The 13,415-nt window shown below is 51.7% G+C and overlaps 1 protein-coding gene across 2 annotated transcripts in view; it reads right to left on the bottom strand.

Moving 5' to 3' along the window:
• The window catches only part of ABHD12 (abhydrolase domain containing 12, lysophospholipase), a 99,033-nt gene that overhangs the window by 1,658 nt on the left and 83,960 nt on the right, over positions 1–13,415 (bottom strand). The window contains exons 5-12 of one of the 2 annotated variants that reach the window (XM_059134250.1): positions 11,172–11,202; positions 9,112–9,157; positions 6,570–6,699; positions 5,458–5,495; positions 4,855–4,934; positions 3,840–3,922; positions 1,716–1,794; positions 449–576 (exon numbers count right to left, since the gene is read on the bottom strand). In XM_059134250.1, the coding sequence (XP_058990233.1) occupies positions 449–576; positions 1,716–1,794; positions 3,840–3,922; positions 4,855–4,934; positions 5,458–5,495; positions 6,570–6,699; positions 9,112–9,157; positions 11,172–11,202 (615 nt within the window). The remainder of the gene's footprint in view (positions 1–448; positions 577–1,715; positions 1,795–3,839; positions 3,923–4,854; positions 4,935–5,457; positions 5,496–6,569; positions 6,700–9,111; positions 9,158–11,171; positions 11,203–13,415) is intronic. The other variant, XM_059134251.1, reaches the window with a different exon arrangement.

The raw sequence follows: 13,415 nt of genomic DNA, 5'->3' as shown, positions 1-13,415 counted from the left end.
ACTGTCCTGGCCCCAGACCATGGCTATCATGGTGTAGCCAGGAGCACAGCTCCCTTTCAAGAAGCAGCTGAGGACAAACAGGTTTTGCGAGCTGGCCCAGAGACTCCCATGTGCATATGCACAGGGGCAGGACCTGATGGGTGTGTAGGAAGAGACTGAGGCCTGACCCACAGTGGCTGGATGAGACTGAGGCCTGACCCACAGTGGCTGGATGCTCCCGAGTGGGGTGTCTATGTAGCCTGCACAACCCACACCACAGGGAAGTCACTGCCCTGTCTGATCACGGAAGCGCTTCAGGAGGGAGGCGCCATGCACACTGAACCCCTCTCCCTGGAGATGGAAGGTTCTTGAGTCACGGCAACCCTCTGCCCCACTGAGGCAGCTTTCAGGGCTGGGCCTGACGCATACCTGGCCTGAGCCACCACACCCCAGGGGGAGAATGCCTCACCTCAGTATCCGTGGAAGCTCAGGGCTCTTGTAGATATACTTGTGCCTGTAGCCAAGGTCTGAGTGGAAGGGGATAAACTGAACTTTGAAGTCTCGGAAGCTTCGGGATGGAGCAGCGATGTTGTAGAGCTGGGATGAGGGAGAGACAGGTCAGCACCCACAGATGGCAGCCCTGCCTAGTGGTCTCCCCAGGAGAGAAACCAGTCAGTAGCTGCTACCTCCGAAGAGCAACCCAAGTCCTCCGCCAGCGATGGTGCTGTCCTGCTGCCTGTGTGGCCAGAGCAAGGGGCACGGGTGTGGACAGGAATCAGCTCCTTGGCTTGACACTCGAGACCTTTTGTCCTAATGCCCCTCTCCCAGATGGCCCCTCGGCAGGGGGCAGTAAGGCAGCTGAGCCCGCCTCACGTGAAGAGCTGCCTGGCATGCAGGTATGTGGATGCTAGGTGCCAGAGCAGCCCTGAGGGCTCATCCCGGGGCCTTGGCTGGGCTGTCTGCCTTGGACTTTGCTGTGTCAAGGCCGGTCGGTAGCCTGGCTCACAATCTTCCTCAGCCCCTTCCTCCCTGAGATGGCCAGGATCTATGGGTCTGAGCAGCCGTTGCGAGACAGCCCCGTGGGCCCGGGCTCGCTGGAGGGAGGAGACTTGGCCAGGCTGGAACCCACTGGCCCCTAGGCCTCACTCTATCAAGGCTGCCCCTGACCCTCACCATCACCATGCCAGATGGTGCTAGCTAGCTGCCACAACACTTCTACAAATTGAATGCTGCTGCCTGGCAGCAAAGGCAGAGCAAACTAAGCAAAAGCAAACATGGAGGCCCCCCAACAGCAGGGTATTCCTGACATCGGGCCCATTCCAAAGGCAGGTGAACAGACAAGAGGTTCTGTATCAAATCTGCCAACTGGGATCCCTGCATGGGGGTCACGGATCCTCCTCCTCGAGGGCTCCTTCTGTCCAGCCTAGCCGAGTACCCAGCAGTCAAGTCTGTCAGGCCAGGCTCCCTGCGCATGGACTGGGAGCCATCTGATTACTTCTCAGGTTTCCTCTTGCTATCACCAAATGTACTGGTGAAGAAGTCCATGCCCTCTAGCGTACCTTTGCTGATAAGACATCAACTGTTTGCCCCCATCCGACCCTGCTGCTGACCTCCCCTAGCTTCTTCTTCTGGGGTGGGGGCACCTGGCAGCAGCAGAACCCCTGCAGATGTCTGGCCCAGCCTGAATGGGAGCTGGCTAGACACCTGCCCACACCAGAGTTGGCACCAACTCTCACCTTTCTGCCAAGCTGGAAGGGCACGACCGGGTCGTCCTCGGCATGCAGGATGAGCAGGGAGCAGGAGATGTGCTTCACACTGTGGGGGAAGATGGAACTGAACCAAGGCCCCAGGGAGAGGGCGGGGGTCCCTGGGCCTACCCAGGTTTCGTGAGGCTTCACCATGGTGCTCAACAGATAGAACTTGACTGGCTTTTCACTAGAGAACTAGTGTTTACACCATCATCTATTCAGTCAAGTCTAGAGATCGATCCATTCATCTTATCCGATCCCTGTGTATTTTCTAGAAATTGGAAATTATTATTTTTGCCACTAGACCTATTCTTTAAAAGTTAAAAAATGATATTTATATTTGGCCCATGGAGGTGGGCCAAGAAACCTATAGCAAATGATGGTCACTAGAAATGTGTTGGTAAAAAAGCCTACATGCTAACCTGTCTTTATTGAAAATGACATTTAAGGTTACCCAGAAGGTTTACAAATAAATTAACATTTTCAAGAGGTTCAGATGATCCAAACCCTCTAGCAAACCACGGAGGAGCTGTGGGCATAGACAGGTCCTGGCCACCCCTCACTGAGCAAACCTGGCACCGGGCAGGACCTGGGCCAGAAGGCTTGTCACCCCACCGATGCCCAGCCCATCCAGTGATCTGGGCTTCTGCTTGCAGTACACATACATGCACACTTTCTCTGCATTCTGCTTCCAGGGAGGAGCATCTCTGCTGCAAGGGTCACACTTTGATGGTGACACTGCCCATCTTTTCAGGACTTCCATTCTAAGGGGTATGTCCTAAACCTGACCCACTCTAGAAAAGGCCTGGTTCACATGCTGTCACCATGCACCGAAATGGGGGCTTATGATTTCCTGCGGGTGAAATACTGCCAGCCCCTCAATGGTCAGCCCGGAGCATGGCCAAGGCACCTTCGAGGGACCCAACGCTCACTGTGGTGCTTGTTGTTGGAATCCACTTTTTTCAGATCATTCTTGAAGTTCCAAAACAATATTTATAAACAACCAAGTTTTTTGCTTATTTCTGTTCAAATTTTAGTTTGCTCTATTTTCAGAAACAAAACAAAAAATTAAGAGGAAAAATATCCCATTTTTTCACATTTATTCCTGAGTGTAGATTTTTAAATGTTAACCTGATATTTATTTTTTTAAGATTTATTTATTTTAGACAGATTGAGTGAGTGAGGTGGGAAGGGGCACAGGGAGAGAATCTTCAAGCAGACTCCTTATGGAGCCCAACATGGGACTTGATCCCACGGCCCTGAGAAGAAACCAAGAGTTGGCTGCTCAACTGACTGAGCCACCCAGGAGCCCCAGTAGAAATATATATATTTTTTAAGATTTTATTTATTTGTCAGAGAGAGAGAAAGCCAGAGCACAAGCAAGGGGAGCAGTAGGCAGAGAGAGAAGCAGACTCCCCACTGAGCAGGGAACCCAATGAAGGGCTCGATTCTGGGATCCTGAGATCACAGCTTGAGCTGAAGGCAGATGCTTAACCAACTGAGTCACCCAGGCGTCCCTAGAAATATTTTTAATAGTGAACTCTGTAACGTTTTTCTACAACCAAACAGAAATCAAACGGCCGAGGCAGTGTCATTTTTTGAGTAACAGCTCCCCTTATTAGAATCTGTCGGGAATTCTTTTTTTTTTTTTTTTTTTTAAAGATTATTTATTTATTTGACAGAGAGCGATCACAAGTAGGCAGAGAAGCAGGCAGAGAGAGGAGGAAGCAGGCTCCCCGCTGAGCAGAGAGCCCGACGTGGGACTCGATCCCAGGACCCTGAGATCATGACCCGAGCCGAAGGCAGCAGCTTGACCCACTGAGCCACCCAGGCGCCCCTCTGTCGGGAATTCTGATTCTGATTTCAACTAACAAATAAAACAAACACAGGGACACGTTGTCTTCCTGTTGCTTTAATGCCACCATGGCCTTTTCAAATCCCTTTTCTCTCGGTTGCAGCTCCCAGCCTGACTTGCCCTTTACAAAGGTCTGATGGTTGGGGAAGAACCCCAGTATACAGAATTCCACCCTGTTTGGTTAAGGTGACTAGTCCTGGGGGTTCTCAATGATTTTTTTTAAGTTGGAAAATGAGGTATTGTACCATAGTACTCACTTTTCATCATTTGCAAATTTAATTCCACTGCTTGTAATGGGGTCGAGGAAAAACCAGTCAAACCCAGGGAAGTATCGGTATATCTGAAGGCGACACAGAAACAACATGCAGAAACATCAGTTAAAACAGCCACAGCAAAGGCCGAGGTCAAGGATTTAGACAGAGGGTGCTCAGTGCCCAAGGGTCTCCTGTGCTTCCAAATGGACTGACCTGAGCCCCCACCAGAGCTGTGCTGGGGTGCCCCACTGCCCAGACTACAGACTCTGTGCTTAAGAGGCTCCCAAACTGGCCACGCATAGCTGCCCACAAAATGGGCTCCCACACCTCAGAGCAGCAGCTGGGCAGGACCGGCTCCAACAGATATGAGGGCCTCCACCCATGGGAAAACAGGGGTCCATGTGACTTGGGGGTAAAGCAACACCAAAGAAGTAAGATTATAGAGGACTCCTTCGGTCTGCAACAGAGCACCGTGAGGTCAGGTAGGGGGCTGACACAGCCCCCCTGAACCCACAGGACAGAAAACACACAGGAGCCCCCTCTGGACTAGGCTTATAAAAAGAGGGTCCAAGGCCTCAATCCTGGCAGGTAAGAAGGGCCTGAGTCACCCTGGGATCCCCACCAGGGTTCCCCCAGGTTGTCACCTGGAGACACGACTGGGAGAGCCTTACTGTTGAGCACCGTCTATGCAGTCAGGGAGCAGGGGCACCTACCAGCTCCGTGTTCGCGGAAGCAGCCAGGAGAGCAGCCACAGGCCTGGGCTGAGCCCTGCAGGGCAACGATGCCAGCTAGGCAAACCATGCCTCAGAAGCATGGCCTCCCGTGGATCCTACTATCCTTGGACAACCCAGCTGTGACCCCGTCCTTCTGCCTACTACAGAGTTATAAAATTCCCCAGCAGCACCCTGCACTAAACAAGGATTGATTTTTATTTTATACTTATTCTCTTAAGACTTACCTTGATAGTAATTATTTTAATAATAACAATAAGGCAACTTTTAATAAGATCTGTACTTGCCACTGAGAAGGGATGGCTCTTAGCTTCTTCACGTATATTAGTGAATGGAGATTCCAATATAAGGGCATCTGGAGGTGTCTCTAGAAAATAAAACAAACAGGGGGCTGCCAGGTGGGCAAGAAGCCCTCATGGATGTCTCAGGAGAGGCTGGTCCCCCAGACTGGAGAGTGGACCCCAGGCACCCCCCACCACCGGCCCTGCCCCCCCTTCACAGGCACTCCTGCATGGATGGGGCACAAGAAGTGCCCACACAGGGGCCTCTCAGGTGGTTGTCATTTGCTCCCCAGCACCACATCTACTGAAGCTGTGTCTTGGGAGCCCAGTCCTGATAAGGCTCCGCCAGCTGCTCAAAAATCCATGGGGAATGCAGGCTGGGGTCAGCTGAGGGTTTACCCAGACCGCGGCACCTGTGTCTAGGGCTCTGAGATGACACCAGGCACTGTCGCTGTGCTGTCATACATCAGCATCCCTCCCAAGAACCCACAGCAGAGCATGGGGCACAGCGAGTATGCACAAACACGCTGCCCACCCCGCCTGAGCCCAGAGACCAGGAGGAGACCCTGCCCAGCCCACCAAGACTCCCACTGCCACACAGGCCCCTACCTCGCTCACAGAGGCGCCGCACCAGATTTGTCGCCACTCTAAGAAGGAAAAACAGTTCAGATGAATGACGATGGAAATTGTTTGAGATGAGACTGTTCTAGTCTTGTAAGTGAACCAGAGGAACTGTGGGATCTGTGAAGCGACTGGTGGAGTTTGGGGCTGGGGGAGGGTATGGACAAAGATGCCCAGGACCATGCTGCCCCTGCCATGGGCCACCCCTTCTGACGAGGATGGCAATGACAGCCCCCAGATCTCTTGCCATCCCAGGGCCACACTGGGCGGGTCCCATGCAGACAGCCACAGCAGGATGGCCTGCTCCCCGCTCGGCCCCAGCTCCTCTCTGCAGGCACTTCCCAGCCCGCAGGTCCACCCCAACTGCAGCAGGATGTCCAAGGTGAGCATCAGGGGGAGGAAGGGGCCACGGCCACGGCACCCAAAGGAAAAGCTGCTGGAAAAGGGATGGTTGCTGAAGGCCTCATGACTCCGGGCACTGACAGCAGTGCCCCTTTTAGAAACATTGTTGACCTTCCATCAGCAGCAGCGATTCAGGCAGCCCCAGATGGAGTATTAAACTGTTTCCCCCATCCTGGCAGATGTAGGAAGGGAACCACCCATTGCTGCCTCACCTATGGTCTCTGGTAAGCCAAGTACAGGCCAAGCGGTCATGCTGTTTACAAATGTCCCTGGTTTGCAAGTGATCAAAGCACCAGCCCACAGGTTGCCAGCCAGCACCCACACTCCAGAGCCAGTTGATGCTAACCCAAGTGCCCTGTCTGGTCTGCTCTGCAGACACCTCCCTGAGGAACACCCTGGGACTGAGGCAAGTGTGCCCACCCTCCCTGCAGAGGTTAAATGGCCACCCCACAGCTGCCTGTGTGTATCTCAAGTCCCTTTTTGGGTTGAGGAGTTCAAGTAGCTCAAACTTTTCATGGTGTCTTGTGGCACTTCTTCCCCATCCCCATCACGGGCATGAGGGACAAGAGGGACAAGGGTTGTTGGGACTCATGGTGTCACGGGATCCAGACGCCATCAGGGCAGTCTTGGAGAGACCTGGTGAAACGTTGCCCCATGAAGACCTGCTCCCCCATGACTCCACCAGGCTGTGAACTCACCCAGTGCCTAGAGAATGACCCCAAATATACACAGGGTTGTCTCCACTTCTTGCTTTGATCCAGTCAAAAACATGGAGTGCATCATATGTCATGCCTCGCTCCGATGGCGTTCCTACCGAGTCACCCCAACCTGGCAGGGGGAGAAGTGGCAAGAGGAGGAAGTCAAATCCCAGCCCCTGGAACCGCTTGAGGGGTGGACTCATACCCTTCTTTCTCAACAGGCAGCCTAGGACTGGCTGGGGCAACAGAAGTCTCTGCCACCATCATTCACAGACCCACATGAGGGGTGTGTGGACAAGCCGGATTCTACTTCTCCGGCTTCCTTGGCCAGCTACAACCCCTGAGCCCAAACAGCCATCCACACACCCTTATCTAAGCCTCAAGGAACAACTGTGCAGACAGGGCCGTCAGACGCACAGACTCCTGCGGGCAGATGGGGCAGCAAGCTCCCCAACCCTTAGGGCTTGCTGGTAGCTGGCCCAAGGTGATAGGCCAGTGAGACCTTGGCCTGCCCAGAGCCCCGGCAGGAAAGGAGCGTCCCCCGGGGGATCCTGAGCCCAGTCTGGCTTCCATGGCCAGCTGTAGCCCAGCTAAAGACAGATGTGGGTAGTCAGGCTGGGGTGGGGGCAGGATTCCAGGCTCAAGGCAACTCTGACCCAGAAAGAAAAGGTGCTCTCAGAATAGCAGAGGAAAGCTAATCATCTCTGTTCCCAGACCCCATTTTCCCCCAGGACCCTCCCCCCAGGATCTTGTAAAGGGCAAATGCCACTGTCATTTCTAGCAACTCAGCAGTGAGTCATCATCAAATGATCTGAAAGCACCACGAGGCTCAGAAAGAGCCTGCTCTGCTGCCTAAGCAAAACCGACAACTGGGCACCTCCCCTGGGCATCCCAGATGCTTAAGGGGGCATGTGAGAGACAAGGCCACCCTGAGAGCTTCAAGGTGTGGACAGAAGGAAGGAATACAGAGAGACAGAGACTGGCAGATGTGGAGCTTAGAAATGCAGAGACTTGATGAGAACTGGAAAGACAAAGTGCTGTGAGGGCTTTCACTTTCTGGTAGAAGCACAAGGAGGTGAACAAGGAAGGAGGCTGCTCTATCACCCTGAAGTCTCTAGCACTCTGTAGGAACACAAAACCCTTTTTAGCACAGAGAAAAGGATAAGTGGGTGAACTACTTTCCAGATCCTTATCTGTAGTTTTTCCCAACCCAGAACTTGTGAACACTCTTCTGGGAAAGAACCATCCCTACAGCAGGCAGGCCACTGCCACCCCAGAGGCCTGTGTGTTCATCCCCGGGGCCTGTGAGGACATTTGATTCTGTGGCCAGCAAGGGGCGGGAGTGAAGCAGCAGGAGGAAATGAGGCCACTGATCAGCAGACTATGACACGGGCGATTATGGGCTTATCAGCATGGGTGCAAAGTCACCACAATGGTCTGCTGGACAAGTGAGAGGGAAAGGCAAGGGTCAGAGATCAGACTCAAGAGGCCATGCACTGAGGCACAAGGACAGCTTCAAGCAGCTGGAAGGGGAAGGAACTAGATTCTCCCACAGAAGCTCCTGAAGGGCTGGCCCCGCCAACACCTGTATTTTATTTAACCCAGTGGCAAAGGTTTTGGACTTTCGACCTCCAGAACTGCAAAGTAAGTCTGTGCTCTTTGAAGACATCAGGTGTGTGGCAATTTGTTACGACACCATATCCTCGGTCTGAGGGTATTGACACCATTACCCTCCCTGTAGGTCAAGCTAAGCAGGCTAAGTAAGCCAAGCAGCCCTCTGACCTCTGACCTCTGCTGCTGAGACTACAGGAGGCCCATGCTTCTCACAGAGCAGCTCTTGATCAATACGAAGTATTTTCCTGGCTCGTTAAGGTGCACCATTCTTAGCCTACAGTGACTGTGGGTTCTCCATCTCTTCGGCAGCAAAGCCTTCTGACTCACTCAAGAAAGAAAAAATGCTGAGGGGCAAGAAGAATCTTTCTTCTCTCTTAACAGTTCTTTCTCCTGTTTTCAGAACTTTAACAAGAGGGGTGCCTGGGTGGCTCAGTGGGTTAAAGCCTCTACCTTTGGCTCAGGTCATGGTCCCAGAGTCCTGGGATCAAGCCCTACATTGGGCTCTCTGCTCCACAGGGAGCCTGCTTCCTCCCTTCTCTCTCTGCCTACCTCTCTGCCGACTTGTGATGTCTGTCAAATAAATAAATAAAATCTTAAAAAAAAAAAAGAAGAAGAAGAAGAACTTTAACAAGACAAGCTCTTCTGCCCACAAAATGTGTCCGAAGACCAGCTCTGGGGAGTCAGAATCCAGTAAAGAAATGACAGTATCTTCTACATTTAAAATGTTGCTGAGGGATGCCCCTCATCAGCATGCAGGACACACATGGGAAGATGATGTGCCCTCACACTGACCACCACACTCGCCATCACTGCACATCAGGGCACCATGAGCTACGCTGCCTCGGCTCCCAAGGTGACTGACGCCTGCACAGCAGACCCAGATGGGAGCAGTGTGAGGGCCCAGACTTGCACTTGCAAAAGAACTCACCTCTGTAGTCAAAGGTGACCACGTGATAACCAAGGGAACTCAGCACCTGGAACATAAAAAATAAATATCTGGGCACAAATCCACACATCTTGAATTGAGGGCAGCTTGCCTCTTACCAAAGCCAGCCCAATGTCAGTCTTTGGGCCCTGCACACAGTGGGAGCTTCATAAACACTGTGACCATGATGCCCATTCCCCATTATAAAACCCACACATCTGCTGCTGCTACAGGACACGCAGATGCCGCCGCCTTGGGAATATGATGGAAAGAAGGGCTCTCCCACAGCTCAGATCCCCCAGGGCACAGGTAGCCCCCCAGCCAGGGCAGACACCCTGAGACCAGAGACTCAGAAGGAGGGGCTCTATGGTCAGAGACTGCATCTGGGATCCTTACTGCAACCTAACATTTCTTAGACTTGAAGATTTTGTTGGATTTTTCTATTATTGAAAACAAAATCCCTCTAAATGACGTGATCTTCTGGACTAGATAATTTCTCACAGCCCACACCTGAGCTTTCCTGTAGTGTGCCTGGAGACATGTGGAAGTGGCCAGCCACCAACATGCTCCAAAATCCCCAGAGGGAGGTGTGCTCCTCCTTTCTCCTTTGCCTGCCCCAGGGCAGCATCTGCCCCTACAGCATCTGCTCCCACCAGGGCCATACCTGCTCTAGGTACAAACCCTTACTAAGAACAGAAACCTCAAGAAGGGGCCACAGCTCTGCAGAAGCACCCCCTCTCCAATTTGATCCAATTCAGCCAAGGAACAAACCCTTCCATGGCCCACAGCAGTGCATGGCCTTGGTGTGTAAGGGACAGAGTGGTGCCCACAAGATGCAGATGTTCCCTCACATTTGCTCTCTGCCAGGTTAACCAATGCAGGTGTCGGTCCCTGTGAGGGGTAGACGAGGGAGAGGACCCTGAAGGCAACTGCACATTTCCAGCTCTGAGACTCAAGCTTTCCAAGAAGACAACCAGGCAGAAGTGAGGGTCTGAGTGCCTGGCTGGCAGACCCACCAGCCCCTCCACCAGATCAGCCTGGAATCTGGTGATGGGTGAGACTTCAGTGTGGCAGAGTTCCTGACCCTGCAACTTGGCCAGAGTGTGACTTCCTGGCCCTGGGTGCTCTCCATTCGTTTTAGAGGAGAAATGCAGCATTTAATGACAATTTCAAATGCCTTTAATATAACTGCCAATATCTGGCAGATGATGCCTGAAGTCCACTCATTCTGCTTTTGGAAGCTCTCCCTAGAGGCAGCATTAGAGGGAAGCATTCCACGGTAGAGGCTTCCAATGGAGGCAGCATTGGAAAGGCCAATGTTGATCATCTCTCTCACAAGTACTGGAGGGACTCCCTTGTGTACATTCCTACTGGAAAGAACAGGTGGGAGACACCCCTGGGTGATGCACTTTCCTTCGTATACTGTGTGGATGCCACTCTCCCTTCATACACACTACATATGTGGCCCTGCCCTTCATATGCCCCGTGTACACAAATCTCCCCACCCGTACACCCTGTGAATACCACTCTGTGTGTCCTACACTGTGTGTACACTGCTCTGCCTGTAATCACACCATGTATAGCGCTCTCCCTGTCACACACACCATGTACATGATGCTCCCTGTCATATACACCGTGTACACCATTCTCCCAATATACACTACTCTCCTGTCATCACACCAAAGTACACCACGCTCCCAATCATACACACTGTGTACACCGCTCTCCCGAAATCACACCATATACACCGCTCTCCTGTCATCACACCATGTACACTGCTCTCCTGTCATCACACCATGTTAGCACCTTTCCTGTTATCACTGTGTACACTGCTCTCCTGACATCACACTGTGTACCCTCCTCTCCTGTCTTCACACCATGTATGCCACTCTCCTGTCATCACTGTGTACACTGCTCTCCCAACATCACACCATGTATGCAGCTCTCCCGAAATCACACTGTGTACACCACTCTCCCATCATCACTATATACACCACTCTGCCCATCATGCAGCCTATGAACACCACTCTGTCCATCATACATTGTGTGCCATCTTCACCTACCTTGTAAAGTTCCACCCGGTGGTCGCCTCCTCTAGAGAGTCAGGGAAAAAGAAACAAGAATGGGTGTTAGCACATCTTCTCAAAAAGGCATGCCCCCAGGGTCAGTACTGGAGTGTCTGGGTCCTTAGTGGCTTGGTCCCCAAATTCATACAGAGAGGGTCATTGGGGGACAGATGACCTCTTCTACAGGGCATCAGAGCAGCTCCATGCTTGTTTCTGGCAATACCGTGACAAGCAAGGGATAGTCTTAGCACTTTGGGGATATTTCTTAATTATCATATTACTTCTATTTTTGACTAACACATAGAAACAACACAAACTTCAGAAGATACAGAAGATAGACAGCAAGCCCCCTACTCCTGCCCAGCATCTAGCCCTTCCCTCAGCATCCTGGTGACCAGCATGTGGCAGAAGTGAAGGCACTTCTTTCCTCGACATGCACACTCTACTGCCTCTCACTTTTCACTCAGTAATGCACAAACAACTTTCAGGACTCTTTTCAGTAGTGGTTCACCTTCCTTATCTTGCAGTCATTGTGACCCTCTCCTATCTGCTGTGAATATAAGTTTTGCTGCCATGGCCAGCCCATGCTGATGTCCTCCTGCACACATGTGCTCCATATGTTCCTACACATGGAACTGCTGGATGGAAGGTGTTTGTGATCGTAATCTTGACAATTACTGCTCAGCCATCTTCAGAGAGGCCCTGACCATCTCCCAGCCCCACACCCACAGATTAGTGTGTTGGGGTCACTTCCTATTATAGATGCTAAACAGGCTTTTGTGCATCCAAAGTGTTTTGTGTGTTTATACTTCTTTGTCCGAGTACTATCTATCCCTCCTCACATTTTGTCCAGCTACTGGTCGGCTACTACTGTGGATAGACACCAAAGTGGGAACGGGGCGACCTCAGGAAGGAAAGCATGTTAGCAAGTGAGCTCACCCTCTCCAGACTTCTCAGCAGTTTTCTTTTTTTATACTGAGCACCCTGGCCACTTTGCTGTGTGGTGCTTGTGGGTGGGGAGGGCAGGGAGTGTCCCTGAGAGAGACAGGGATGAGACAAAGAAAGAAAACCAATGCAATGTGGCCACAGAAATACAAGGGAATGAGTTTCAGGACCAGAAAGAAATGTTTTCAGTTATCTTTGGAGAAGTACATGTCTTGATGTCTTGTCTAGATTGTTCAAATTCCCCACTTTGAGCAAAAAGAAGAGGGGTAAATTAAAAAAAAGAAGAAAAGAAGAAGAAGAAGAAGAAGAAGAAGAAGAAGAAGAAGAAGAAGAGTGCACAACAGTAGCCAGAGACTGGCTCTTGGAGAGACAGTGCTGCTGTAATTCTGCCAGGCCAAGGGGGGGTCTCGCTGGGGACGGGGGAGAGGACAGCAAGACTTTCCAAGTCACAGGGCTCCTTCAAACCTGAAGTTTAGGCAGACTTTGTCTTTTTTACCATGTGACTGGCATTGCTTAACTGAACCTTATTCCCAGTAAACTACAAAATTTTCTCATTTATAGGAAGATGCTAGCAGAGTAGTTATAACCACTTGCCCTTTGAAAAGCAGAAGAGAAACCCACTTGTCCCAGGCAAAGACGAAAGCAAACTGCCAAGTGCACACGATTCAGCAGCTGAGCACTCTGCAGTCTCACAAAGCATCCTCGCAGCCCACACTTCCTGGACTTCCTGTGGTGTCCACTATGTAGCCCCGGCGCCCCAACATCGCTGAGAGACACTGTTGGCTTGCCCCCCCCCCCAAAACCCACAAGGCCTAAGAATTCACCTCCTTGTTGGTTCTGCTTACAAAATAACATGCCCCCAGCCTGGCACTGCAGCTAGGCATCAGGCTGACCTTCACCCAGAGCCTGGAGCAGCCCTGCCTCCTGCCAGCTCCTGCTGGCTCCCTCACATGCCCTAGTGAAGCTGCAACAACAGCAGCCTTCCTGGGGGTTTTCAGACAATGTTCTGTTCAGAAAATGTACAGGCATAAGAGAGAGACTGAGCACGAGTGCATGAGCAGGGCGAGGAGCAGAAGAAAAGGGAGGAGCAGACTACATGCTGAGCAGGGAGTCTGACATAGGGCTCAAGCCCAAGACCCTGAAATCATGACCTGAACTGAAGGCCGCTGCTTAACCGACTTAGCCACCCAGGCACCCCTAAAGACACTCTTTTTTTTTTTTTTTTTTTTTTTTAATAAACATATAATGTGTTATTAGACTCAGGGGTGCAGGTCTGTAAATTGACAGTACACACTT

Source organism: Mustela lutreola, chromosome 9 (assembly GCF_030435805.1).
Source record: "Mustela lutreola isolate mMusLut2 chromosome 9, mMusLut2.pri, whole genome shotgun sequence".
Lineage (NCBI taxonomy): Eukaryota > Metazoa > Chordata > Mammalia > Carnivora > Mustelidae > Mustela > Mustela lutreola.
This window is presented reverse-complemented; position numbering and strand designations above follow the sequence as displayed.